The sequence below is a fragment of the Monodon monoceros genome, unplaced genomic scaffold, assembly GCF_005190385.1.
Source record: "Monodon monoceros isolate NGI ecotype Baffin Bay Population unplaced genomic scaffold, NGI_Narwhal_1 Super_Scaffold_13, whole genome shotgun sequence".
In the NCBI taxonomy this organism is placed as follows: Eukaryota; Metazoa; Chordata; class Mammalia; order Artiodactyla; family Monodontidae; genus Monodon; species Monodon monoceros.
The window spans coordinates 29,505,997-29,532,905 of NW_021703769.1; the positions used below are offsets into that span (position 1 = coordinate 29,505,997).

Sequence of the window (26,909 nt, forward strand, 5' to 3'; positions counted from 1 at the left end):
GTGCTAGGCTAAACACTAATCAAACACTGATATGCAGGGTCTCTGTCAAGAGTTCAAAACTTCAAAAGGCAATTCTAATCCCCTTAAATAATGCTGATTGTTTCCCCCCCATTAAATAAATAATATATGCTTATTTTAGAATACAATAAAAACCACCTACAATCTCTAAGAACTATTAACGTTCTGGTACATTTTCTTCAAATCTTTCTTCTATGGTATATTCATAGAATATATATAGATTGTACCAAAGTTTATTAAATAGTCCTTTATTCTTGGAAATTTATATTGCTACTAACTCTATCATAAATAATACTGTAATGAATAACTTTTCATAAATTTTATCTACAGCTCTGATTATTTCCTTAAGGCAAATCTGGAAAGGAAATTATAGGGTAAGAAGGCAAAACTATATTGCCAAATTGTTTTTCAAAAAAGTCTGATCAATGTACACTTCCACTTACAATATCTGAGTGTGCCTATCTCAGGGTAAGCACTGTCCAATAAATGTCCTTTTAAAAATATATTTGTCAAGTTGACAAACGAAAAATGGTACCTCATTGTTGTTTTTATTTTATACCCCTTTGATTTTTAATGAAGTAGAATATTTCAGATATGTTCAATGGCCATTTGGACTCCGCTTTGGTAATTAACTGTTTATTTACATCCTCTGTATGTTTATCAATTGGAGTTTTGGAGTCTGTCTTACTGATTTGTAAAAACTCTTTATATATTAAAGGAATAACAGCTAAAGTTTATTGAGGGTTTACCATGTGAACTGTGACAGGCATTTAAATGTATTATCTCAAGTACAGTTGACCCTTGAACAACAAAAGTTTTAACTGCACAGGTCCACTTATATGTGGATCTTTTAAAATAGTAAATACCACAGTAATATATGACAGGCAGTTGGTTGAATCTGTGGATGTGGAACCGCGGATGCCAAGGAACCGCAAATATGGAAGGTCTGCGTGTAAGGAGGCGTTGTGTACACAAAGGGCTGGCTATAAGTTAAATGCAGATTGTCGACTGTGTGGAGGGTCTGGAGGGTCTGGGTCCCTAATGCCAGTGCTGTTCAAGGGTCAACTGTAATCCTAGTAACAACCTATGCAATTCATTCTATCATGATCCCCTCTTTACAGATGAGTTAGCTAATTTAATTAACTTGTCCCAGGTCACAGAGCTAGTGAGCTGCATAGTCAGGATTCTAACTGGATTTGGGAAAAAAAGATAAAATTAGATCCATATCTCACATCATATACACAAAAAATCCCAAGTGAATTACGGATCTAAATTTTAAAAATTAAACCATACAAGTACTAAAAGGGTAAATTCCTCTTTAACCTTAGATTTATAAGCCTTTCTGTATATGACTGAAAATCCAGAGGCAATAAAAGAAAATATTAATAAATTTACATAAAGATAAAAAGTTTACATAGCAAAAAACCACCATAAACAAAGCAACTGATAAATAAGGAAGAAATATTTGGAATATATATCACAGACAAAAAGGTAATAGCCTAAATATATAAAGAACTCGTAAAAAACAAGGAACAAAAGACCTAAAACCTGTGCTCTATAGCTCAGTTAATAGTATTGTACCAATATTAAAATGGGAAAAAGACATGAAAATAAAATATAAAATGGCCTTCAAACATATGAAGAAGTGTTCAAGCTTAGTCATAATTAGAAAAACACAAACTAAAATAATACCAAGATACCATTTCTCATCGATGAGACTGTCAAAAATTAAAAAGTATGACAACACATTCTATTGGTGAGGCTGTGGTAAAACAGGCACTCTCATATGTTGCTAGTGGGAATGCAAATCAGGACAACCTTTCTGAAGGGAAATTTGGCAATAGCTAACACAACTACATATGCACTTACCTTTTGACCCAGCAATCCCATTACTAGGTATACAAACCTCCAACAATATGAAAATACATAAGCACAGAGTTATTTACTATGGCACTGTTTGCAACGGCAAAATAACCTAAATACACATACATAAGACAGGGGTTATTCTGCATATAACTTATAGTTGGCCCTCTGAATTCGCGGCTCCTCTGCATCCATGAATTCAACCAATCCTGAACTGTGTAGTACTGTAGTATTTACTACTGAAAAATATGCAAGTGGACCCAGGTAGTTCAAGCCTGTGTTGTTCAAGGGTCAACTGTACTATGAATTATAATAAAGAATGAACTGACCTAGAGAGAGTTCCAGGATACACTGTTAAGTGAAAAGAGCAAAGTGGAAATGACTACATATGGTATGCTACTCTTCAATGAAAGAAAGGATATAAGAAAATACCTATGTATCTGATCATTTGTGCAAAAGAGACAGAAAACATAAACCACAAACTGAAGAGATCTGTTACCTACTGGTAATGGAATGGGTGGAAAAAGGGTGGGAAGAAAGTGGGAATCAGAATATGGTAGTAAGAACCCAGGAGTGACATGTCACCGAGTATATCTTTTTTTTTTGCGGTAGGCGAGCCTCTCTCTGTTGGGGCCTCTCCGGTTGTGGAGCACAGGCTCCGGACGCGCAGGCTCAGCGGCCATGGCTCACGGGCCTAGCCGCTCCGCGGCATGTGGGATCTTCCCGGACTGGGGCACGAACCTGTGTCCCCTGCATCAGCAGGCAGACTGCCAGCCACTGTGCCACCAGGGAAGCCCTCACTGAGTATATCTTTTTGAATATTTTTTACTCTTAGAATCAGTAATAAGAAAAAAAGAATTAAAAAAAATAAAAAACTGAAATGGGCATCAGTGAGAGGTGGGACAACTTCAAGTGGCCTAATATAGAAGTAATTGGAGTCTCTGAAGGAAAAGAGGACAGAAAAAATAATGGCCAAAAACTTTCCAAACTTGATGAAACTAAAAATCCAGATCCAAAAAGCTCAACAAAACCAAAGCATAGGAAATATGATCAAAATTATAGTGAGACATACCATAATCAAATTACTCAAAACCAGTAATGAAAGAGAAAATCATAAAAGCTACCAGAGGGAAAAATGACAAGTTATGTACAGAAGAACAAAGATAAAGATCAATGACTTCTCATCAGAAATAATGCAAGTGAGAAAGAGTGGAACAACATCTTTCAGGTACTGTAAGGAAAAAACTGTCAACCTAGAATTCTATATACAGCAAAAATACTTTCAAAAATGAAAGTGAAGGATTTCCTTGGTGGCATAGTGGTTAAGAATCTGCCTGCAAATGCAGGAGACACAGGTTCAACCCCTGGTCCGGCAAGATCCCACATGCCGCCGAGCAACTAAGTCCATGTGCCACAACTACTGAGCCTGTGCTCTACAGCCCGTGAGCCACAACTACTGAGGCCCAAGTGCCTAGAGCCCATGCTCCGTGACAAGAGAAGCCACCGCAATAAGAAGCCTGCACAGTGCAACAAAGAGTAGCCCCCACTTGCCACAACTAGAGAAAGCCTGCGTACAGCAAATGAAGACTCAATGCAGCCAAAAATAAATAAATAATTAATTAGAAAAAAAAGAAAGTGAAATAAAATTTTTTTTCAGACATACAAAAGCTGGAAGAATTAATCATCAGAAGATTCACACTACAAAAAATGTTAAATGATATCCTTCGGGGCAAAGGAAATCATACCAAATGGATATCTGTGTCTGCACAAAGAAATGAACAGCACCAGAAATTTTAACTACATGGGCAGATATGTAAGATTTTTTAATTATTTAAATCTTTAAAAAATACTTTTAAGATTTTTAAAAGACAAAAAAGACAACTGTTTAAACAAAGATAACCCCAATATATTGTGGGGTTTATAACATAATGTAAAAGTAAAATGCACAGCAACAAAGATCAACTCCAGTTCCAAAGGGCAGGAGTAGGGCCTGTCCTGGGTCACAGTGGAACACAGCAGAACTGAGGACTGGCAGTGCAAGCCCAAAGTAAGCTCAAGTGCAAGCTCAAGATCACTCTTTTGATCCTTCCTGTTGACTAGTTTTGGGAAATAGTTTGGGAACCAGTTTTGTGCCTTACTTACTTTATTTACTTATTTATTTTATTTATTTTTGGCTGCATCTGGTCTTAGTTGTGGCACGCGGGATGTTCATTGAGGCATGCAGGATCTTTTGTTGCAGCGCGCGGGCTCTTTGCTGTGGTGCGCGGGCTTCTCTCCAGTTGTGGCCTGCAGGTTTTCTCTTCTCTAGTTGTAGCGCGCAGGCCCCAGAGCACATGGGCTCTATAGTTTGCAGCACGCGGGCTCTAGTTGAGGCGTGCGAGCTCAGTAGTTGTGGTAAGTGGGCTTAGTTGTCCCACGGCATGTGGGATCTTAGTTCCCTGACCAGGGATCGAACCCGCATACCCTGCATTGGAAGGCGGATTCTTTACCACTGGACCACCAGGGAAGCCCCTGTGCCTTAGTTCTTGATTTACATAACTCAGTTTACTCATGGAGTGGGGCTTATCCTGAACCTAGTAACTTCACTACTGTTGTCTGCCTAGAAAGAAAGCTTGGCATTACCTAGAGGTTCAACTGACAAAGGTGTGCTATTCACATGTGGAGAATTATTCCTAGGCTTATGAACTGGTGCCCAACAGAATTCCTGGCTGATAGGGGCACCACCTCTGACAAATGAATATCTTTCTTGTAGAGAAACTGCACAGAAAAAAAAAACCTTCTTATATAGGGGTTGGCATGGGAGTTAAAAACTTCTTTATAGCATGCAACAAATCTTAAGGAAATGATAGCCAAATTCAGATCGGTAGTGCTGTATTCTGAGAATTTTTTTTTGCGGTACGTGGGCCTCTCACTGCTGTGGCCTCTCCCGTCGTGCAGCACAGGCTCCGGACGCACAGGCTCAGCGGCCATAGCTCACGGGCCCAGCCGCTCCGCGGAATGTGGGATCCTTCCGGACTGGGGCACGAACCCGTGTCCCCTGTATCCGCAGGCGGACTCTCAACCACTGCGCCACCAGGGAAGCCCTGAGAAAATTTTTAATAAAAATAAAAACAATAAATAAACTAGCCAATTTCTTCTTTCTCTTTAACCCTTCCTTTACATACCTCACCCGCCTGAGATTCAGACAATTCCAGCAAGAAGGGAATTTCTGTGTCAAAACTGGCGAAGAAGCTAGTCCACTGACGTTCAAAAGCCACCAAATCCTAGAAAGAAAATGAAAAGATAATGTGGTCATTCAAGGAGGTACTTTAGAAAACCAGAATCATGAAACCGCATCTGATCTCAAAATACCAGACCGTTTAAATATGTTGTTTAAAAGGTAGTAGCAAACTACTGATACATGTTACCACATGGATGGACCTCAAGAACATTATGCCCAATGAAAGAGGCCATATATAAAAGACTACAGTATATGAAATACTCAGAAAAGACAAATCTAGAGACAGAAAGTAGATTAGTGGTTTGCTTAGGGCTGACAGTGGGAATGGAGGTTGACTGCAAGTGAGGACAAGGGAACTTTCTGGGTTGATGAAATGTTCTAAAATTCAAATTGTGGTGATAGTTGCACACCTCTGTAAACTTACTAAAAATCACCAAACTGTACACTTAAAATGGGTAAATTTTATGGTATATAAATTATATTCCAATAAAGCTGGGTTTTTTTGTTTTTTTTTTTAAAAGGGCAGTAAATGGGCTTCCCTGGTGGCGCAGTGGTTGAGAGTCCGCCTGCCGATGCAGGGGACACGGGTTCATGCCCCGTTTTGGGAAGATCCCACATGCCGCAGAGTGGCTGGGCCCCTGAGCCATGGCCGCTGAGCCTGTGCCCCTCAACGGGAGAGGCCACAACAGTGAGAGGCCCGCGTACCGCAAAAAAAAAAAAAAGCTGTTTTTAAAAAGGACAGTTAGCAACCCTTGTTGAAGAGGGAGTTATTTATGAGTCACCTAAAGCTATTTATGAGACACTACACCTAGTACCATAAGCTCACAGAGTGAAGCTTTGTTTAAGGACAAATTAGTTGACTTTAGTTAGAAGTTCAGTGGGGCCAGAGGTGGCCCAGAGCCCTTTCCTCCCTCATCCTCTCCTCCTACAAGTATGAGGAACTCTGCACCTTCCCAGCTGACTCTCCTCTACATACAGCCTGCCTCCCTCCCCCATCCCAGCTGCTTTTCAGCCTCCTCTCTGAACTCATTCCTGTTCCCAACCACTACACATTGCTTTGTGTTCCCGGCTTTTTTTTTAAGGCATCATCAGTTAACCCAAAATATCAGCTATGACTTGCTTGACTGAGATACTCAAGTGACATCTTTGTCCTTATTTGGAAGTTGCTGTTAATTTGTACTCAAATTGGATAGTTCTCTTTACTGTCCATCTCACACTGTGTAAGTGTACATGACAAGCACCCAGCCTAGTGCCTTGCTTACAGCAGGCATCCTGTTTGCTGCACTAAAACTGGCTGTCTGGATCTATGCTCTTCCCTACTCTTCTCTTTAAGGATACACAAGTACTCATACCTATGAACTCTGTGTTAGACATGCAATGGTCCTAGGCATAAAGCATAATGGATCTCTGCTGGGAATACTTAGTGTAAACAACATTCTCAAGTGACTTCACTATTTGCTGCCTAGACAATCTGTATTTTGTTTATTTTATATATAGATATTTATATACACGCACATGTATTACATTACATATATGTCAATATATGTCTAAAATTATTTTCAGTAATACGGAGGAGACAGTGCTGATACTGTTTTCTGAGTATGTTTTATATATAACATAGGATAAAAATCAGGTATATATGTGTGTACATATGTATGTATATACATGTGCATGTATAGATAAGTATGTATATGTGTATACACACATACACACACACAAGGAGAGAAAAGGCGAGGGAGCAGGGAGAGAGAGAAGAGAATTTCCTAGTTTCATCCACTGAAGACATCTAGAAACAATGACCAAACCAGGAGCAAGGAGCATCTAGCACCCAGACTGGTGCTGAAATGTGATTTCCCACTCAAAGAAACCGTAACTTACTAGAGAAATGACCAATTCCAGGTCTGAGACAGGAAACGTACAAGATAAGCCTGGAATATCTTGTCACAGTATATAGCAGAGAAGTTATTGAGGACTGTTAAGATTGTGTTAAAAGGATTTGTAACCAACTTGAAGTGAGACCACAGCCCAAAGATGGAACAATTTAGAGCATCGGTAAAGATGATAACTGCAATGGACAGAAACATATCAAATATATTTAAATCTATGAGTTCAAAATTAGATATATTTTAAAAAACTTTTTTTTTTTTACTGGTTACTTTTGGAAAATGGTTGGGAACCAACCTTATTTTGAAAACTTAAAAGTAAAAGCAAGAATTCAAGCATTTATCTTGCTTTTCCTACATGAACGTCACCACTGCATAAACAATATTAGCAAGCTGAATATTTCTCTTTAGAGAATATAAATGAAGAAGGAATTATAGAATTGGAATACCACCATTTTGCAATAGTGAATTAAGACTCTAATTAATGAAGTAAAGATCTGAAGATTGCATATCAATGGTTGTTCACAAAATAAAGAGAATCAATTAGATACACGTACTTCTTGGTAAGGAACACAATACCCTCTATGAAGTAATCTTCCCTCTAAAAATCAACCCTGAAACTGATTAAACCTCTAGATTCAATTACTAATAATCAGGAAATACAGAAGACAGGGAAACTATTAAACTACATCATGGGAATGCAATCAACAAAATCCCAGTAAGGGGCTTCCCTGGTGGCACGGGGGTTAAGAATCTGCCTGCCAAGGCAGAGGACACGGATTCGAGCCCTGGTCCTGGAAGATTCCAAATGTTGTGGAGCAACTAAGCCCGTGGGCCACAACTACTGAGCCTGCGCTCTACAGCCCGCAAGCCACAGCTACTGATCCCGTGAGCCACAATTACTGAGGCCCGCGCACCTAGAGCCAGTGCTCCGCTACAAGAGAAGCCACCGCGATGAGAAGCCCATGCACCACAACAAAGAGTAGCTCCCACTTGCTTCAACTAAAGAAAGCCCGAGTGCAGCAAAGACCCAAAGCAGCCAAAAATAAAATAAATTAAAAAAAAAAATCCCAGTAAGGACAACCATATGACAATGATCTGGTTTCTTCAACAGACAGTTAGCGAGGGATGGGTGGGAACAAAGAGAAGGAGGTGGAATCCATACATGAGAAGAAACCTAAAACACACACAAGCAGACAAAAGTTAAACTATGATTAGATTCAGAAAGACCTGTGCTGGAAACTTTGCTTTGCCTCTTACTGGCTGTGTGACCTCGGGCAAGGGAGCTAACCTCTCTGAGCCGCAAATGCCTTATGTGCATAATGGCGGGGGCCATTATTTACCTTACAGAGATATTATACGAATTAAATGAAATAACCTGTAGAAAGTGCTTATTACCAGGCCTTACATACTAGATGTCTGCAGTACTTGTCAATTTCTCTGCTTCTCCTGTTGGCTAGCTGGAGTTGGCTAAGAACATCTGAGTCTCCACCTTGATTTCCTGGAACTTGTCTGCTCTCTCTCTCAGACACCCATAATGCATATCACTGGCCTCAGGTAAGTCACATCTGAGGCTATGCAACCCATTGTGGGTCTGTGCTTTCCTTGATTGGCTCTGTCCAATCCCTTGGGCTATACCAGAATGCTTCACTTTGTGAGGCTTAGGAAAACAAAAAGGACCAATATAGCTATTAGTACAGAATAAACTTTATTCTGTTTTCCAATTCTATTTAGAAACAAACTCAAAAGTATGTTTCTATTTTAATGGCCTACATGGTGACACTCACCTTGGTTTGGGTCTACGATAAGAAGTAGAGTTATACAGTTGGGCAGTCACCATTTTCTGGCTATCTTCTACGGAAAAACACTGTGTGCTTTGGGGGATACACAGAAAAGATAGGCACTTTGCTCCCAAAAAAGTTCCCTGAGGGAGGTGGATATGTCAGTACTAATTACAGAATAAGGTGGAATGAATCATTAAATACTGCCTTCAGCTCCATGCTATGACCAACAGTGACAAATCCTAACCACTAGACCATTGGGAATCCATGCTATGACTGAAATGGAAGATTTCACGTGTGTGTGTGTGTGTGTGTGTGTTTGTATTCAAATCTTCCTAATATCCTTGTGTACTTCTCTATGCCCACTTTATAGATGAGGAGACTGAGGTACTAAATGGTAAAGTGACCTAAGGATGCAATACTAACAACTAGCAAAAGTGAAAATATATCTAGGTAAGGGATACCCAGAGCCTGTGTGGTTTCCACTAGACACACTATTCTCCAATTTTTCCCCAGCACAAACAGTGCATTTGTGGAAATGGATACTGTGTATGGAGGTAGAATTGGTTCGTTGGATCTGATGATGAAGAAGAGAAAGTCTCTCTGCTCAGACTCCTGAAGGCCGAATCCAGAAGACAGGCCCAGATGGATATCAAGATCAGATAAGCAGAAGAAGTCTGCAAACCCCAAGAAACATGCCAGTGTGCCTTGGCCCTTGGCCACCAGGAAAGGACCCTGAACTTCAGACAGAACTCTTGCCCCTAGGCTGGCATCCGGCAGTGTCTGATCTCAGGTGACTCAAAAAGGGAAAAGAAGCTTAATTTCAATATTTAAAAGTATTTTTAAGAAGTACACGAGGTAGGACTTCCCTGGTGGTGCTGTGGTTAAGAATCCGCCTGCCAATGCAGGGGACACAGGTTCGAGCCCTGGTCCGGGAAGATCCCACATGCTACGGAGCAGCTAAGCCCATGTGCCACAACTACTGAGCCTGCGCTCTAGAGCCCATGCACCACAACTACTGAGCCCACGTGCCACAACTACTGAAGCCCGTGCACCTAGAGCCTGTGCTACACAACAAGAGAAGCCACTGCAATGAGAAGCCCATGCACCACAATGAAGAGCCCCCGCTCGCTGCAACTAGAGAAAGCCCATGCACAGCAACAAAGACCCAACGCAGGGAGGGAGGGAGGGAGGGAGGAAGAAAAAGATTTAAAAGAAAAGAATTACATGATGTAATAAATACAAGAAAATGAAAATAAGTAAACTAGTAACAACCACCAGTGAGACTACCATCTTTAGTTTCTAAGACACTGAACACAAATTATTTTACAAAGGTGGAAATACACTCTGCTTTTTACTTTTCTCACCAAACATATTTTGAACATCTTTCTAAATCAAATCTCAGAGCAGTATGCATTTTCTCTTTGCAGGATCTGACTAAGAAGCATGGAGCTGTAGGATCCCTGGCCATCAAAGAGTTGCCAGCAGTGACTGACCAGTAAAAATTAAGGCCTAGATGCTAATTCTGACTATAAGATTACCAGTCTTAGCAAAGAGAAAATACATGTGAACAGAAAAGTATTTGGATATTGAAGAGAAAAAGAGTTTTTAAAGAGAACTTTGGAGGCTATGAAGCAGCTAAGCAAGAGAAGAGAGAAGAAAAAAAAGTAGATTTTAAGAAGTAATATGGGTACAGATTGGCTCCCTTTTAAAAAATTTTTTATAGGCACAAGTAACAACTAGAATTGTATTTTAACTTCTTTTGGTTGTTGGATTTGAATTTTATTAACACTTGTAGACTCAACACAGAGAACGCGGCACAAATTTATAGTCATTTTCATACATATTTATTTTATCCTACTTAGGGTTTACTGAGCTTCTTGATCTGTGGATCGATGTATTTTATTTCATCAATTTGGAAAGTTCTCAGACATTATCAACTTAAATTTCCAGCCCCATTTTCTCTCTACTCTCCCTTCTGGGACTCCAATGATCTACTATGCTAGATCATTTGACACTGGCAGATACTGGATGCTCTGTTCCACCCCTTTTGCTCTTTTTCTCTCTGTCCTTCAGTTTGGAAACTTCCTATTGACTTATCTTCAAGTTCACTGAACTTTTCTTCATTCGTGTCTAATCTGATAAATTAGCCAACCTAATAAATCCTCCATTTCTAGACCATATATTTTTCATTTCTAGCATTTCCATTTGGTTCTTTTTATAGTTTTCAGGTCTCTGCTAAAATTCCTCAACTCTTCACACATGTTGTCCCATTTTCTTCCAGATTCTTTAGCATTTTTATCAGTTACTTAAACAGATCAAATTTTCTTGTTTCTTCTGGTCTTATAATTTTTAAAAAATCATATGCCAGACATTTTGTATAAAAGACCAGTAAAAACAGAGGTAAACAGTACCATTTACCTCTAGGAAAGGGCCACTAGATCCCTTTCTTTTGTTAGGCCACTAAAGCAGGGATCTAAGTCAACTTGATCTATAATTGATCAGGGTCTGCATTTTGTAGCATTTGTAGTTTGGTTTACTTCATCACTAAATTCAAGTATTTCGAGGGTGGGGTGTGAACTTTGATAAAGATTTTGCTCAGAGTACTGGGACAAGATTCTGGAAATCTCTTTGCATTTTATAGCTGAGCTACCAGCTTGCGGAATCATGGACAATCTCTCCCTGCTTTACAAGCTGGCTACCACTTTTCTGGGTGGCTAACGAGTTCTCTTTGCTCTCTAGTCCCCTTGGCTCTGTCTGTGTAGAGAGATCCTTGCCTTGCTGGCTTGCACCCAGCCTTAAGAGGGCAGCTGCTTATACTCTGTAAAGACCTGGAATGCCTCCAAACGACTGCTCTCAGCTCTCCTGCGCTAATCCAGGTTATAGCTGAGTGTCAAGTACCTCAGTGGGGATGGTTCTCAGTGCTCCTGCCTGGCTCCTAATCTTTGGTGGACTACCCTGAGCGCTTGTGAAGACCTATGGTTTAGAGTTGAGGGGTAGGTGCTGACTCACTCACATACAGCCATTAAAAGCTCTTTAAAAGGTCAACTGATTTTTTCTTATCCCTGTCTGTGACAGATTTCTCTTCCTCCTGCTGCTCTACTGGAAATGAGAACAGTGTCCTATGAAGTTCCCTACTTTTTTAGAAAATAGAGTTCTTTGAGGTTTCCTTGCATCTTCAGCTCTCTAATGATTTTACACTATTATTCTGTTGCATATTCAGATTGTTTTGGTTATTAGGGTGAGAATAATGGTCTCTTTTGACTTTCTATATCCCTAACTGGGAGTGGAAAACCATGGTCATTTTTATTTCTTATTTTGTGAACAGCCAATTCCGGTTGTCTCCTAGTTCCCCACTGTTGTATTTTTCTTATCAATTTGTAAGAGCTCTCCATAGTGTAGTGGGTATAAATGTGCTCAATCATATTTTGGTATAAGAAATATCACCTTACTTTATTCTTTCTAAATAAAATTAAATCTGGCCCTGAGTCCTCCTCACTCTTCCTGTGAGATGGGAAGTCCACTATCAGACATTAAAAGGGCTTCCTTTCTACTTCTTCATGGTATCACTTAAGAATACCAAGCTCACTGGAAATCAGAAAACCAGGAAATGGCCTGGTCTACAGCCCATGATGATTACCACTGTTGCTTCTTCAGTTGCATGATGTCACTGCTGTTCTAGGTGTAATTAAAGAAGCTCTCCTGAGTGGTCCCATTCCATTGACTCCAGAGATGCTTGTGATGTTCTCAAAACTACAATGCTATGTCTAGCTTCCATGTGTGACCTGAAGCATCCTCACGTTCAGGGCACTGCATGCAAGTGGGGCATGGGTCCCAGATACTGTGCAGAAACTCCTAAACTACTTATCTCTCTTATTTGTCTGTGGTTAAATTTTATTTAACATTCTTACACTCTTTCTTCCTTTTTTTTTTTTCTTGTGGCCATGCCACGCAGCTTGCGGGATCTTAGTTCCCCAACCAGGGATTGAACCTGGGCCCTCAGCAGTGGAAGCACGGAGTCCTAGCCACTAGACCGCCAGGGAATTACCATCATTCTTACATTATTAATGTTGTAATTTTTGCATTTTCACTTTTTCCCATAATTAGGCAAGCCATGGATTGATGATGATGATTAGGTCTTTTTAAAGAACAAAAAGTTCAGGTTTTAATTTTCTTTTATATTCCTATTTTATTAGAAATGTTTAACAGAATGGATGTTCAATTTCATCAAATGCCTTTTCAGCATCTATGGAGTTATCATAAATGGTTCCAAGGAGAAAAATCAGTAGTGATTACATTAATAGATTTCCTAATATTAAACTAAATATTAAGCCCTTAATAAACTCTGCTTCATCACAGAATGTTCTTTTAATATGATACTGTTTGCTACCATTTTACTTAAAGTATAGGCATTAATATTTGTGAGACTGATGTGCAGTCTTCATTTTTTGAATTATTTTTGTTGGGTCTTGATTTCACAGCTCATTTCATTAAAAGCTACATACAAGCTGTTCTTTTTCCATGCATATCCATCCATGACCCCTGAGAGACACTACTGAGCTGTTTAAACAAAGTACCTATACCTTAGTTTTGTTTGTTGCTCCTCATTGCAAATTGCTCTGTGCACTGTGAATTTTTTCTTCAAAGTTCAGATGAAAAATTAATGCCTGACCCTTTAATCCAGGAGTCAGTAAATTATGGCCTTTCCTTGGAACACAGACACACTCATTTGTTAAAGCACTGTCTATAATGGCATTGCTGAGTAGTTCAAACAGAGACACAGGACCCACAAGGCCTAAAATGTTACTGTCTACCCCTTTACAGAAAAACGTTGCCAACCCCTGCCTAATCCTTGATTCTTTTAAGGCATACACCAACTTTTTAATCTTTTCATGCCAGAGAAAGAGTGCAAAAAGACACCCTCTTTATTGTTTTTCTAAAGTCCAGCCCAACAGAAAGAATGTCTTTAGGTCAAAACCTAAATCTTGGACCAGGCAGGCAGCCTTGGTCTCATCTCAGGTGAGGTTTCCTCAGAGTGGAAGAGGTCCCCTTCCACCCCCCAAGAAGTTCAAGACAATAATTGGGGGAGAAACTGTTCAATTCTTTGACTAAAGCAAACTAAAATATATCCTGCGTTTCTACAAGTTAAATACCATTAGCGGATAATTGAGCTGGTTGTAATATTTATAAGTTAAATACAGTATAGCTCCTTACTTCTGAAAGCAAAGTCTCCAGAGACATAGGATCCATCTTGCTGTAGACATTCCATAGATTCAAACTCACATCCTGCAACTGCAACACAAGGGGAAAAACACTGAAATAACTGAGTCAGTATCATTAGGATGATCAGAATTATTTCCTGACATTTAGAAATGACTATCTTGGTGAAAACTCAGTGATTAGAATAATAAATAAAAATTTTATACTATACTAGAACCTATACATATTAATAAATGTGTCCCATTCAAGGAAACTATCTGTTCAGAGACTTTGGTATATCTTCTGAATATCTTCAATGATGGGCATATATATATATTTATATACATATACACACAAAAATATTTTGTCTTTGTTTAGAATAAAATTTTAATTAAAATAATACATTCCTATAGTTTTAAAAAATCAAATACTAGTCCTAAAGGCTTGTAATAAAAAAATTTTAATCCCAACTCCAACCTTTCACAAACCTCCACTAGTCTTAATCCTCAGAGGCAACCACTTTCAAGTCTTTTAACATTTTCTTTTTGGTAATTACCTCCATATTTTGATATAAGCTTCTATCACTATTTCTTGATTTATCAATTTAGAAATTAAATACTGACTTATGGTAAAGATGTAGCTCTGCTACGCCTATCCCCATTCTCATACGTTTTCTCACATATACACCTTAACATTATCTAATATCATGACTTTTTTGGTTATACCAGTAGTTATTGTTTATAATATTAAGGATATATATATATAAATATATATATTAAAAAATATATAAAATTTACTGCAGGCCAAGTGCATACCATACTCATATTTGCTTTCTTAAACAAATTTTGTTTTTCCAAGAGCTACCAACAGCTTCATTCTTTTCACTTGTGTAATTTAAAAACTCAATCCTAAAATTTTTTCTACCTTTCCCACTTAATTTGCTAGTATGCTTACACTAGGGTTTCTCAATAGCAACACTACTGTCATTTTGGGCCAGTTATTTCTTTGTTGTGAGGGGCTGCCCTGTGCATTGCCTTGTGCAAAATCCCTGACCTCTACTCACTAGATGCCTACAACCCATCCCCCAGCCCCGGACCATGCAAATCAAAAGCATGTCCAAATATTGCCAAGTGACCTGGGGGGAGGGGGAAGAAGGGACAGCAAAATCACCCCAATTGAGAACCACTGGCTTAAAGATATCAGATAATCTATCATTGCTTTTTCTTCTTGCTTCATTCTGGTATGCCTGTTATGTAAGCTTGCTGTGCAACTGCAACTTTCACTATGAGACTTCTCTTTGCTATCATCCTGGTGCTCTCACGTGATGGATCTGATTCCATGGCTTAATTTGTCTCCTGTTCCTTGGTTAACTTGTTTGCTGGAGAACATCCTCCAACAGCTTTCTAAGAAAAGATTAATGGGAGGAAATTTTTTTTAGTTTTAAAATGTCTTTATTCTGTCCTTATGACTAATTTGGCAATCACTGATGCTCTTTCATTCTTCTGTATTCTTTAGTCTCTCTGTGCTTCATCTTGGATAGTTTCTACTGCTATGGCTTCAAATTCACTAATCTTTTCTTTGGCAGAGTCTAATTTACTGTTACTGCCATCCAGTATATTTTTTCATCTTAGATATTGCAATTTTCACTTCTAGAAGTTCAATCTGAGTCTTTTTTATATTTTCTGTTTCTGTTCAACACGTTCAGTCTTTCCTCTAGCTTCTTGAACATATGCAACAGTGAGAATAACTTTTAATGTCCTTGTCTGCTAATTCTAACATTTCTGTCAATGTTAGGTCAATTTTGATGGACTGATTACCTTATTATCAGTCATATTCCCACTTCTTTGTAAACTGATAATCTTTGGATGCCAGACACTGTGAATTTTACCTTGTTGGGTGCTAGATATTTTTGTATTCCTATATTCTTGTGAGTTGTTCTGGAATGCAGTTACTTGGAAACAGTTTGATCCTTTCAGTTCTTGCTTTTATAAATTGTTAGGAGGGTCCAGATTGGTGCTCAGACAGGGCTGATTATTCCCCACAGGAGACAAAACCCTCCTGAGGACTCTATCCAATGCCCCTTGTGAATTATGCATTTTTCGAGTCAAACTGGTGGGAACAGGTACTATTCCCAGCTCTGAGCATGCATCAGGCACTGTTCTGGAATACTTTCAGATATTTTCTTCTTCCTCCACTTTCAGTAGTTACATCACACATGAACACATAGATCAACAGGCTGTTGAATACTTGGGATGTGGGGGTGGGGAGAAAGAGGAATCTTGGCAGATCTTGGGAGTTCTGTTTTGGAGCAAATATTTCCTCTTTAGTACTCTAGCCGTCTTGGTCTCACCAGACTCTCAGCTGCATCTACTCAGCTCAGGAAGTGTACTGGGATCGACCTGGGTACCCCCTTCCTGTGCCATGGCCTGGAAATTTTCTCAAAGTACAGTTGACCCTTGAATAAGGGGGTTTGGGGAACTGACCCTCTGTGCAGTCGAAAATCCATGTATAACTTATAGTCAGCCCTCTGTAAATGCAATTCTGCATCCATGGATTCCACCAACTGTGGATCGTGTAGTATTATAGTATTTACTACTGAAAAAAATCTGCATGTAAGTGGACCTATGCAGTTCAAACTCCTGTTGTTTAAGGGTCAACTGTAGTAAGCTAGGACATTCTTGGGGCTCACCTTGTTTATTTCTCTCTCTCAAGGCAATCACTATTCCTCATTGCCTGATGTCTAGTGTCTTGACAATCAATGCCTCACATGTTTTGTTTAATGTTTCTTTTGGTTGGGGAAGGAGAGAAATCAAGTTTCTGTTGTCTTATTGCATAAGATTTATTTTTTCTGATTTTTATGATATTCTTTAATCCTCAGTGTTCAAAAAAGGCATAGATAGATTTAAGGTTTTTCTACTCTCACTGATGCTTGCTAAAAGCTTTTATTTCTCTTTATCACTGGAAATGTTTACTCTTTTTTTTTTTTTAATTTCCTCCCTTCTGATATCTCTGCTCTATTTTTCTAGAGCTCCTACTTAATGGCTATCAAACCTCATGGATAAGTTCTCTATGACTTTTAAGTTTTTTCTCATATTTTCTACCTCTTTTATTTCTAAACTTTCATATTTTGAGATTTTCCTAACTTTACCTCCCAACTTCTGTTAATTTCATCAATTATCATTTTCCAGAGCTCATATTTTCCTTATATTCATTTATCACAAAATAACACTTATTCTAATAAGTCACCAAATCTTACATTTCTCTGGGCATCCTAAGGAGAGTTTTGTATCTTAACTTTTCCTCTATATCATAAATCATCTTTGGTCTTAATCAATCAGAGTTTTAAAAAAATCTTGATCTTTTTCTTTCAAGTTACAGGTATTTAATCAAATGTGTGGTGAGCTTCACTGCCTGTTTATATTTTCAAATGAAAAGGCTGATTGGATGCTTTCTGCTCTCAGCAGAGCTTTTCAACTACCAGGAAGTTTTATAGGGAGAGTAGACAGGCAGGAGGCAGTTATTATAGGATCTCTACTCCCTCATATTCTAAGTGTGAAAGTGTAGATAGAGAGCTTTACTCTCAGCCATCAAAAGCTACACTACCCAATGAGTTCTCTTTGTTTTGTTTTTCAGTTTCTATAGAGAAACCCCACCCATCCACTCACCTTGTTCCTTGTTTTTCCTAGTGTGGAGGTGGCAGTTGGTAAATGTCCGGTTGTTTATCACTTGGGAGGTGGGGAGGACGACACAGACTACTACATATCCTTCAGTTAATTCATTTTTGATGTCACCTATTTCCATTCTCTATCCTCCATTTTATTACCTTCTTCCTCACTGATTTAACCTACTTGGCTCCTTCCTCTGTACTGTGGAACAGGTTTACAGGTGTGTCAACTGATTAGATTTTTGAGGTACTGAATTGATTTCTATTTTTAAAATTTATTTATTTATATTGAAGTATAGTTGATGTGCAAAATCATGTAAGTTGCAAGTGTACAATATAGTGATTCACAATTATTAAAGCTTATACTGTGTTTATAGCTATTATAAAATATTGGCTATATTCCCTGTGCTGTACAATATATCCCTGTAGCTTATTTTATACATAATAGTTTGTACCTCTTATTCCCCTACCCTTAATATTGCTCCTCCCCACTTCCCTCTCCCCACTGGTAACGACTAGTTAGTTCTTTATATCTGTGAGTCTATTTCTTTTTCATTTTATTCACTAGTTTGTTGTATTTTTTTAGATTCCATATAAAATATCATATTTGTGTTTCTCTGACTTATTTCACTTAGCATACCATCCAAATCCATCCATGTTGTTGCAAATGGCAAGTTTTCATTCTTTTTTTATGGCTGAGCAGTATTCCATTGTATATATATACACCATATCTTCTTTATCCATTCATCTACTGATGAACACTTAGGTTGCATCCATATATTGGCAACTGTAAATAATGTTGCTGTGAACACTGGGGTGCATGTGTCTTGCTGGGTTAGAGTTTTGGGGTTTTTTTTTTGAATGTATACCCAGGAGTGGAATTGCTGGGATATAAGATAGTTATATTTTTAGTTTTTTGAGGAACCTTCATACTGTTTTCCACAGTGGCTCTACCAATTTACATTTCCACCAACAGTGTATGATGGCTTCCCTTTTCTCCACATCCTTACCAACATTTATTTGTGTTCTTTTCGATGACAGTCATTCTGACAAATGTGAGGTGATATCTCATTGTGGTTTTGAGTTGCATTTCCCTGATGATAGTGATGTTGAGCATCTTTTCACATGCCTGTTGGCCATCTGCATGTCTTCTTTGGAGAAATGTCTGTTTACGACTTCTGCCCATTTTTTGATTGGGTTGTTTTTTGGATGTGGAGTTGTATGAGCTTTTTATATATTCTGGATATTAATTCTTATCAGTTGTATCATTTGCAAATATCTTCTCCCATTCAGTAGGCTGTCTTCATTTTGTTGACGGTTTCCTTTGCTGTGCAAAAGCTTTTAAGTTTAATCAGGTCTGACTTGTTTATTTTTAATTTGTTTATTTTATTTGCATTAGGAGGCAGATCCAAAAAACTATTGCTACAATTTATGTCAGAGTGTTCTGCCTAGGTTTTCCTCTAGTTTTATGGTTTCCAGCCTTACACTTCGGTCTTTAATTCACTTTGAGTTTATTTTTGTATATGGTGTTAGACAATGTTCTAATTTCATTCTTTTACATGTAGCTGTCTGGTTTTCCCAGCACCACTTATTGGAGACTGTCTTCTCTCCATTGTATATTCTTGCCTCTTTTGTTGTAGATTAATTGACCATAAGTGCATGGGTTTATTGCTGGGCTCTCTATTCTGTTCCATTGATCTATGTGCCTGTGTGCCAGTACCATACTGCTGTTATTACTGCAGCTTTGTAGTATAGTCTAAAGTCAGGGACTGCGATTCCTCCAGCTCTGTTGTTCTTCTTTCTCAAGACTGTTTTGGCTCTTTGGGGTCTTTTGTGTTTCCATACAAATTTTAAAATTATTTGCTCTAGTTCCATGAAAAATGCCATTGGTATTTTGATAGGGATTGAACCAAATCTGTAGATTGCCTCAGGTAGTATGGTCATTTTAACAATATTACTTCTTCCAATCCAAGACCATGGTATATATCTTTCTATTTGTGTCATCTTTAATTTCTTTCATCAGTGTCATACAGTTTTCTGAGAATAGGTCTTTTACCTCTTTAGGCAGATTTATTCCTAGGTATTTTATTCTTTTTGATGCAATGGTAGATGGGATTGTTTCCTTAATTTCTCTTTGTGATAGTTCATTGTTAGTGTATAGAAATGCAACAGATTTCTGTATATTAATTTTATAACCTGCAACTTCACCAAATTCATTGATGAGCTCTAGCAGTTTTCTGGTAGTGTCTTTAGGATTTTCTATGTATAGTATTATGTCATCCACAAACAGTGAAAGCTTTACTTCTTCCTTTCCAATTTGGATTCCTTTTCTGTCATAAATTGCTTTTATTATGTTGAGGTATGCTCTCTCTATGCCCACTTTTTGGAGGGTTTTTAATCATAAATGGGTATTGAATTTTGCCTTTTCTGCATCTGTTGAGATGATCATATGGTTTTTAGTCTTCAACTTGTTAATGTGATGTATCACACTGATTGATCTGCAGATACTGCAAATTTCCATTGATAGATCCCACTTGATCATGATGTATGATCCTTTTAATGTGCTGTTGGATTCAGTTGATGATTTTGTTGACGATTTTTGCATCTATGCTCATCAGTGGTACTGGCCTGTTATTTTCTTTTTTTATGGTATCTTAGTCTGGTTTTGGTAGCAGGTGATGTTGGCCTCAAAGAATGATTTTGGAAGTGTTCCTTCTCTGCAGTTTTCTGGAACAGTTTCAGAAGGACAGGTGTTAATTCTTCTCTAAATGTTTGGTAGAACTCACCTGTAAAGCCATCTGGTCCTGGACTATTGTTTTCTGGGAGTGTTTTTGTTTTGTTTTGTTTTTTGTTTTTGATTCAATTTTAGTACTGGTAATTGGTCTGTTCATATTTTTTATTTCTTCCTGGTTCAGTCTTGGGAGATTGTACCTTTTTAAGAATTGGTCCATTTCTTCTAGTTTGTCCATTTTATTGATGTATAGTTGCTTGTAGTGGTCTCTTATGATCCTTTGTATTCCTGTGGTGTCAGCTGTAACTTCTCCTTTTTCATTTCTGGTATTATTGATTTAGGCTCTCTCCCTTTTTTCTTTATGCGGCTGGCTAAAGACTCATCAATTTTATCTTTTCAGAGAACCAGCTTTTAGTTTCATCTATCTTTTCTATTTTTTTAAAAATCTCTATTTCATTTATTTCTGCCATCTTTATGACTTTTTCCCTTCCACTAACTTTGGGTTTTGTTTGTTCTTCTTTCTCTAGCTCCTTTAGGTGTAAGGTTAGGTTGTTTATTTGAGATTTTTCTTGTTTCCTAAGGTAAGCTTGTATTGCTATAAACTTCCCCCTTAGAACTGCTTTTGCTGTGTCCCATAGGTTTTGGATCATCATGTTTTCATTTTCATTTGTCTCTAGGTAATTTTTTATTTCCTTTTTGATTTCTTCAGTGATCCATTCGTTGTTTAGTAGCATATTGTTAACCTTCCATGTGCTTTGTGGTTTTTGCAGTTTTTTTCCTTGTAGTTGGTTTCTAGTCAGTGTTGTGGTTGGAAAAGATGCTTGATATGATTTCAATTTTTTAAAAATTTACCAAGGCTTGTTTTGTGGCCTAGTATGTGACCTATCCTGGAGAATGTTCCATGGGCACTTGAAAAGAATGTGTATTCTGCTGCTTTGGGATGGAATGCTCTATATCAATTAAGTCTATTTGGTCTAATGTGTCATTTAAGGCCAGTGCGTCCTTACTAATTTTCTGTCTGGATGATCTGTCCATTGATGTAAACGGGGTGTTAAAGTCCTCTACTGTTATTGTGTTACTGTTGATTTCTCCCTTTATGTGCATTAATATTTGCTTTATTTATTTAGGTGCTCCTATGTTGGGTGCGTATATATTTATAATTGTTATATCTTCTCCTTGGATTGATTCCTTGATTATTATGTAGTGTCCTTCTTTGTCTCTTATAACAGCCTTTATTTTAGGGTCTATTTTGTCTGATATAAGTATTGCTACCCTGGCTTTCTGTTAATTTCCATTTGCATGGAATACCTTTATCCATCCCCTCACTTTCAGTCTGTGTGTGTCTTTAGACCTGAAGTGAAGCCTCTTGTAGTCAGCATATAAAAAGGTCTTGTTTTTGTATCCATTCAGCTACTCTGTGTCTTCTGATTGGAGCAGTCAGTCCATTTACATTTAAGGTAATTATTGATATATATGTTCTTATTGCCACTTTGTTAATTGTTTTGGGGTTGCTTTTGTAGGTCTTTTTTTCCCTTTTCCTTCTTTTGTTCTCTTGTGACTTGGTGACTATCTTTAGTGTTTTGTTTGGATTTTTCTTTTTTGTGTATATCTATTACAGTCTTTTGGTTTGTGGTTACCATGAGGTTTTTATATAGCGATCTATATACATACTTGATTGTTTAAAGTTGTTGATCTCTTAATTTCAAATGCATTTTAACAATCCCACAGTTTGCACTCTCCTCCCCTCACTATGACTGTTTTTGATATCTGTTGGGAAAATTAATAAAGTAGTCTTGTTCAGGCTTCAGATGCAGAAGCAGGCCTCTGACTGACCTGTGACCCAGCCTGGACTGCATGCTTGCTTGCACACCTAACAATGCTGCTAGCAAGGCAAGCAGCACTCACAATAAGAAAGGGAGTGGGTCTTGGAATTTCTTGAGCCCCGGGGACCTGGCCAGTTCCCTGGGGTCTGGAAAATCTTGTGACCCACATGGTGAAACAAACAGCATTGCTAAAGTAAATCCAGAGCTGCATTTTGGCATGCAAACTGATATCAGTTTGTGGCCTGGAATTACAAATGGAAGCCCCTGGAACTCTGATCTGAAGTCTCACCCATGGGGTGGAGGCACCACCCAGGACCCTTCCCAACTGGGGCTCCAGACTGGTGTTACTCAGGACTTCCCAGCTGCTGTTTGGATCTGGAAGTAGGTGTTGGCCCAATTCCGTGATGTATATATACCGTGTTATGTTTTTCTAATATTCTTATTCCTTTCCTTCTAATGATTGTATATTAAAATTAAGCTAAATCATCTTTCATTAAAGGATTAAAGCTGTTTATTTGTGTGAAACAAGTGGTTATTTTGCCAGCAAATCCAACAAACCTTATAACAGAAAGCAGGCTTTCGGCAAAACACCACCACATTTTACATCTAATTCTTCTGTGTATCCCTTAAGTGCTTATTGTGTATATTTGTGGATATTGTGGATTTTACTACTTTTGCCTTTTCACCTTTCTACTAGGTTTGTGCATGGATGATTTCCTATCTTTACTGTATGTTTTCCTTTACTGATGAGCTTTTTCATTTCATAATTTTCATGTTTCTAGTTGTGGCCTTTTCTTTTTCACCTAGAGAAGTTCCTTTAACATTGGTTGTAAAGCTGGTTTGGTGGTGAACCCTTTTAGCTTTTGCTTGTCTATAAAGCTTTTGCTCTCATCAACAAATATGCATGAGAGCCTTACTGAGTAGTGCATTTGTGCTTGTAGGTTTTTCCCTTTTGTCACTTTAAATTTATCATGGTACTCCCTTCTGGCCTGCAGTTTCTGCTGAAAAATCAGCTCACAGCCTTATGGGAGTTCCCTTGTATGTTATTTGTTCCTTTTGTCTTGCCTCTTTTAATATTCTCTCTTTAATTTTTCCCATTTTAACGTGTCTTGGTGTGTTCCTCTTTGGGTTAATCCTGTATGGGACTCTGCATTTCCTGGATGTGAATAACTGTAACCTATTCCAGGTTAGGGAAGTTTTCAGCTATTATGTCTTCAAGTATGTTCTTAGCACCTTTCTCTCTTCTCCTTCTAAGACCCCTATAATGCAAATATTAGTGCGCTTGATGTTGTCCCAGAGGTCTCTTACACTGTCCTCATTTCATTCTTTTTTCTGTTCAGCATCAGTGATTTCCACTACTTTGTCTTCCAGCTCACTGATTCATTCTTCTGTATCATTTAATATACTGATGATTCCTTCTAATGTATTTTTCATTTCCGTTATTGTATTCTTCATCTCTAGCTGTTCTTTATATTTTCAAACTCTTTGTTAAAAACTTCTAATTTCTCGCTCTGTGCACCCATTCTTCACCCACATTCTTTTTTTTTTTTAATTTATTTTTTTGGTTGTGTTGGGTCTTCGTTGCCGCATGTGGGCTTTCTTTAGTTGTGGCGAGTGGGGGCTACTCTTCGTTGCGGTGCGCAGGCTTCTCATTGTGGTGGCTTCTCTTGTCAAGGAGCACGGGCTCTAGGTGGGCTTCAGCAGTTGTGGCACGCGGGCTTCAGTAGTTGTGGCTCGCGGGCTCTAGAGCACAGGCTCAGTAGCTGTGGCCCATGGGCTTAGATGCTCCGTGGCATGTGGGATCTTCCTGGACCGGGGATCGAACCCGTGTCCCCTGCATTGGCAGGAGGATTCTTAACCACTGAGCCACCAGGGAAGCCCCACCCACATTCTTTGATCATCTTTATGATCACTACCCTGCTCTCTTTCTTGGGAAGATTGCCTTTTTCACTTCACTTAATTCATCTTCTGGGGTTTTATCTAATTCCTTTGACTGGAACATGTTCCTCTGTCCCCTCATTTTGCCTAAGTTGCTGTTTGTATTTTTATTTATCTGGTAGGTTAATTATGTTTCCCAACTTTGGAGAAGTGGTCTTCTGTAGGAGACATCCTATGCATCCCGGCAGTGCACCCCCCCTTGTCACCCAAGCTATATGCTCTAGGGGTTCTCCCATGAGGGCTGTGTGGGTCCTTCTTTTGTAGAGGGCTATCTGGGTGATGTGGTAGGCTTCGTTGGTGCCTGGTCCAGTTGGTTGCCAGGCCCTGCCTTGTGCAGAGGCTGCCGGCTGCTGGTTGGTGGGGCTGGAAAACCTCAGGGAGCCCCAGGACTAGTGCTGGCTCACTGGTAGGCAGAGTCAGGGTCCAGAAGACTCCAGGGTTGTTGCCTGTCCACTGGTGGGTGAAGCCAGGTCCTGGAGTTAGTACCAGACACCTGGGAGGCAGACCTGGGTCTTGGAGTCTGGTTTCTAGGCCTAGGGATCCCAGAGCTGGTGTCAGATCACTGGTGTGTGTGTGTGTGTGTGTGTGTGTGTGTGTGTGTGTCCTGACAGAGTTGGGTTTGGGGTCCAGGGTGTCCTGAAGCTTGTATTTGGCTGCTAGTGGGCAGGGGGCCGGGGCCAAAGTGGTCTCAGGGCAGGGTCTGGCCTGCTTTGGGCAGGCTGGATTCACAGGCTGTGGGAGTCTGGTTTTCTTGCAGCTGGTGTCTGCCCCTTGGTTGGTGAGACTGGTCCAAAGGCTGCAGCAGGCTTCTGGGAGGGCAGGGCTGGGGCCCAGAGGATTCTGGGACTGGTGCCTTCCCACGGGTAGGTGGAGCTGGGTCCTGAGCCTCTGGTGGGCAGGGCCATGTCTAGAGGCAGCTGTGGGTTCAGGAAGTCTTCAGGCAGCCAGCCTGCTGATGGGTGGGGCTGTTCCCCTGCCTAGTTAGTTTGGCCTGAGGCATCCCAGCACTAGCCCCTACAGGCAACTGAAGCCAGGTCTTGGTGCTAATGAGCTAGAGGGAGGATTCCACAATGGCAACCACTAGCATCAGTGTCCACGTGATAGAAGGGAGCTCCCAAGGAATGGCTGCCATCAGCGTCTATGTCCCCAGGGTGAGCTGCAGTTGCCTCTTGCCTCTCTGGGAGACTCCCCAAGACCAGCAGGTAAGCCTGGCCCGGGGTCCTATCAAATTACTGCTTTCGCCCTGAGTCCCAGGGCGTGTGATATTTTGTGCATGCCCTTTAAGAATGAAGTCTCTGTTTCCCCCAGTCCTGTGGGACTCCTGATATTAAGCCCTGCTGGCCTTAAAAGTCAAATGCTCTGGGAGCTCAGTTTCCCAGTGCAGGGCCCCCAGGCTGGGGAGCCCGATGTGGGGCTCAGAACTCTCACTGCTGTGGGAGAACCTCTGCAATGTAATTATCCTCCAGTTGTGGGTCACCCACCTGGGGGAAAAGGACCTGACACTATTGCAAGTCTGCCCTTCCTACCTGTCTTGTTGTGGTTCGTTCCCTATGTCTTTAGTTGTAGAAGGTCTTTTCTGGTAGGTTGTGGTCTTTTTTCATCGATGGTTGCTCTGCAAATAATTCTGATTTTGGTGTGCTTGTGACAGGAGGTGGGCTCAGGGTCTTTCTACTCTGCCATTTGGCCAGTCTCCCTGATTTCTATTTTGAAATTCAAATCTTAATTCTACTAATGAATTTGGAGACATAACAATATTTCCTCATGTCATCCACCTCCCTTTTTAATTCTGCTTGCTCTACCTATCTCATTTCTCTTTTTACAAACTGCATTCTTAAAAAGTACAAAGAGATATTTTTCTCAATTTTTATTTTATTTCCTGGAGAAAATATTTTTTAAAAGCATGCTGATCTATCCCTGCATCTAATATGCTATGGTCTCTTTCTTACCTTTTGAATTTTTTCATAGGGTTTATCCTACCTTTCAGTACAAAAATCTTATGTGTGTCCATAAAAAGATGAATGAATGTTTACTCTGTAGTTATTCTCATTATTCAGAGGATTATTTTAGAATCCTTCCCTTGGGGAGCTAGTTAATGTAAATTTACATTACCAGGTCATACAGTTCCAGCAGCTGGAGAGTAAGAAGGAAGTTGGAGGCAGGGAAAGCCCTAGCAGAGGAACTTCCCTGTACTGCTTCCAGGAAGAAAGAGTTCCCTATATCCATAACTTAGTTTGGCTCAGCCTAAATACCAAGTAAATGCTATGTGGGTCTGGCTTCCTTTCTCATGCTGGCACCTACCACATCAGGGATGAAAACATCCTCTGAATTAAGGATTTTCTTCTGGGTATGAGCATGTAATAAAAAAGAAGTTTGAAAAATTAAGATGTAAGTATCCGTAGTTCTCCTCCTAGCTTTCAAAGAAGGCAAGAACTTTTCTGGCTCAGGCAGTTATCAGGCCTTTAATATGTGAATCAGAGAGAAGTACAGTATAATGGCAGAGCTGATCAGTAGGCCAAACTACTCCATACCTTAAACGACCAGGAAGGACAGGGTAAGGAAGAGAAGTGAGGTCAAGGGAAATGAGATGGAGACGAAAGGAAAGTATCTGAGAGAATGAAAATTAGTGGCTACAGAGAAGGGCAGGATCTGAAGAAAGGGATCTTGAGAGAAGACTTATAGTAGTAACTCTTACAATATGATGTGTGCTATTTCCTCCTCACTGCCCATCCCATCCCCTAAAAACACCACCCTACAGGAAAAATCTACATTACCTGGATTTGACTTCATGG

General features: G+C 39.4%; 1 protein-coding gene across 7 annotated transcripts in view; it reads right to left on the reverse strand.

Annotated features, from left to right (window-relative positions):
• CUNH20orf194 (chromosome unknown C20orf194 homolog) overlaps nt 1-26,909 on the reverse strand; it is a 148,039-nt gene that overhangs the window by 84,291 nt on the left and 36,839 nt on the right. For all 7 annotated transcript variants that reach the window (XR_003793098.1, XR_003793099.1, XR_003793100.1 and 4 more), the window contains exons 7-8: nt 13,980-14,057; nt 5,046-5,144 (exon numbers count right to left, since the gene is read on the reverse strand). Coding sequence is in view for 1 of the 7 variants with exons in the window: in XM_029220249.1 (XP_029076082.1) it covers nt 5,046-5,144; nt 13,980-14,057 (177 nt within the window). In the remaining 6 variants the exon portion in view is untranslated. The remainder of the gene's footprint in view (nt 1-5,045; nt 5,145-13,979; nt 14,058-26,909) is intronic.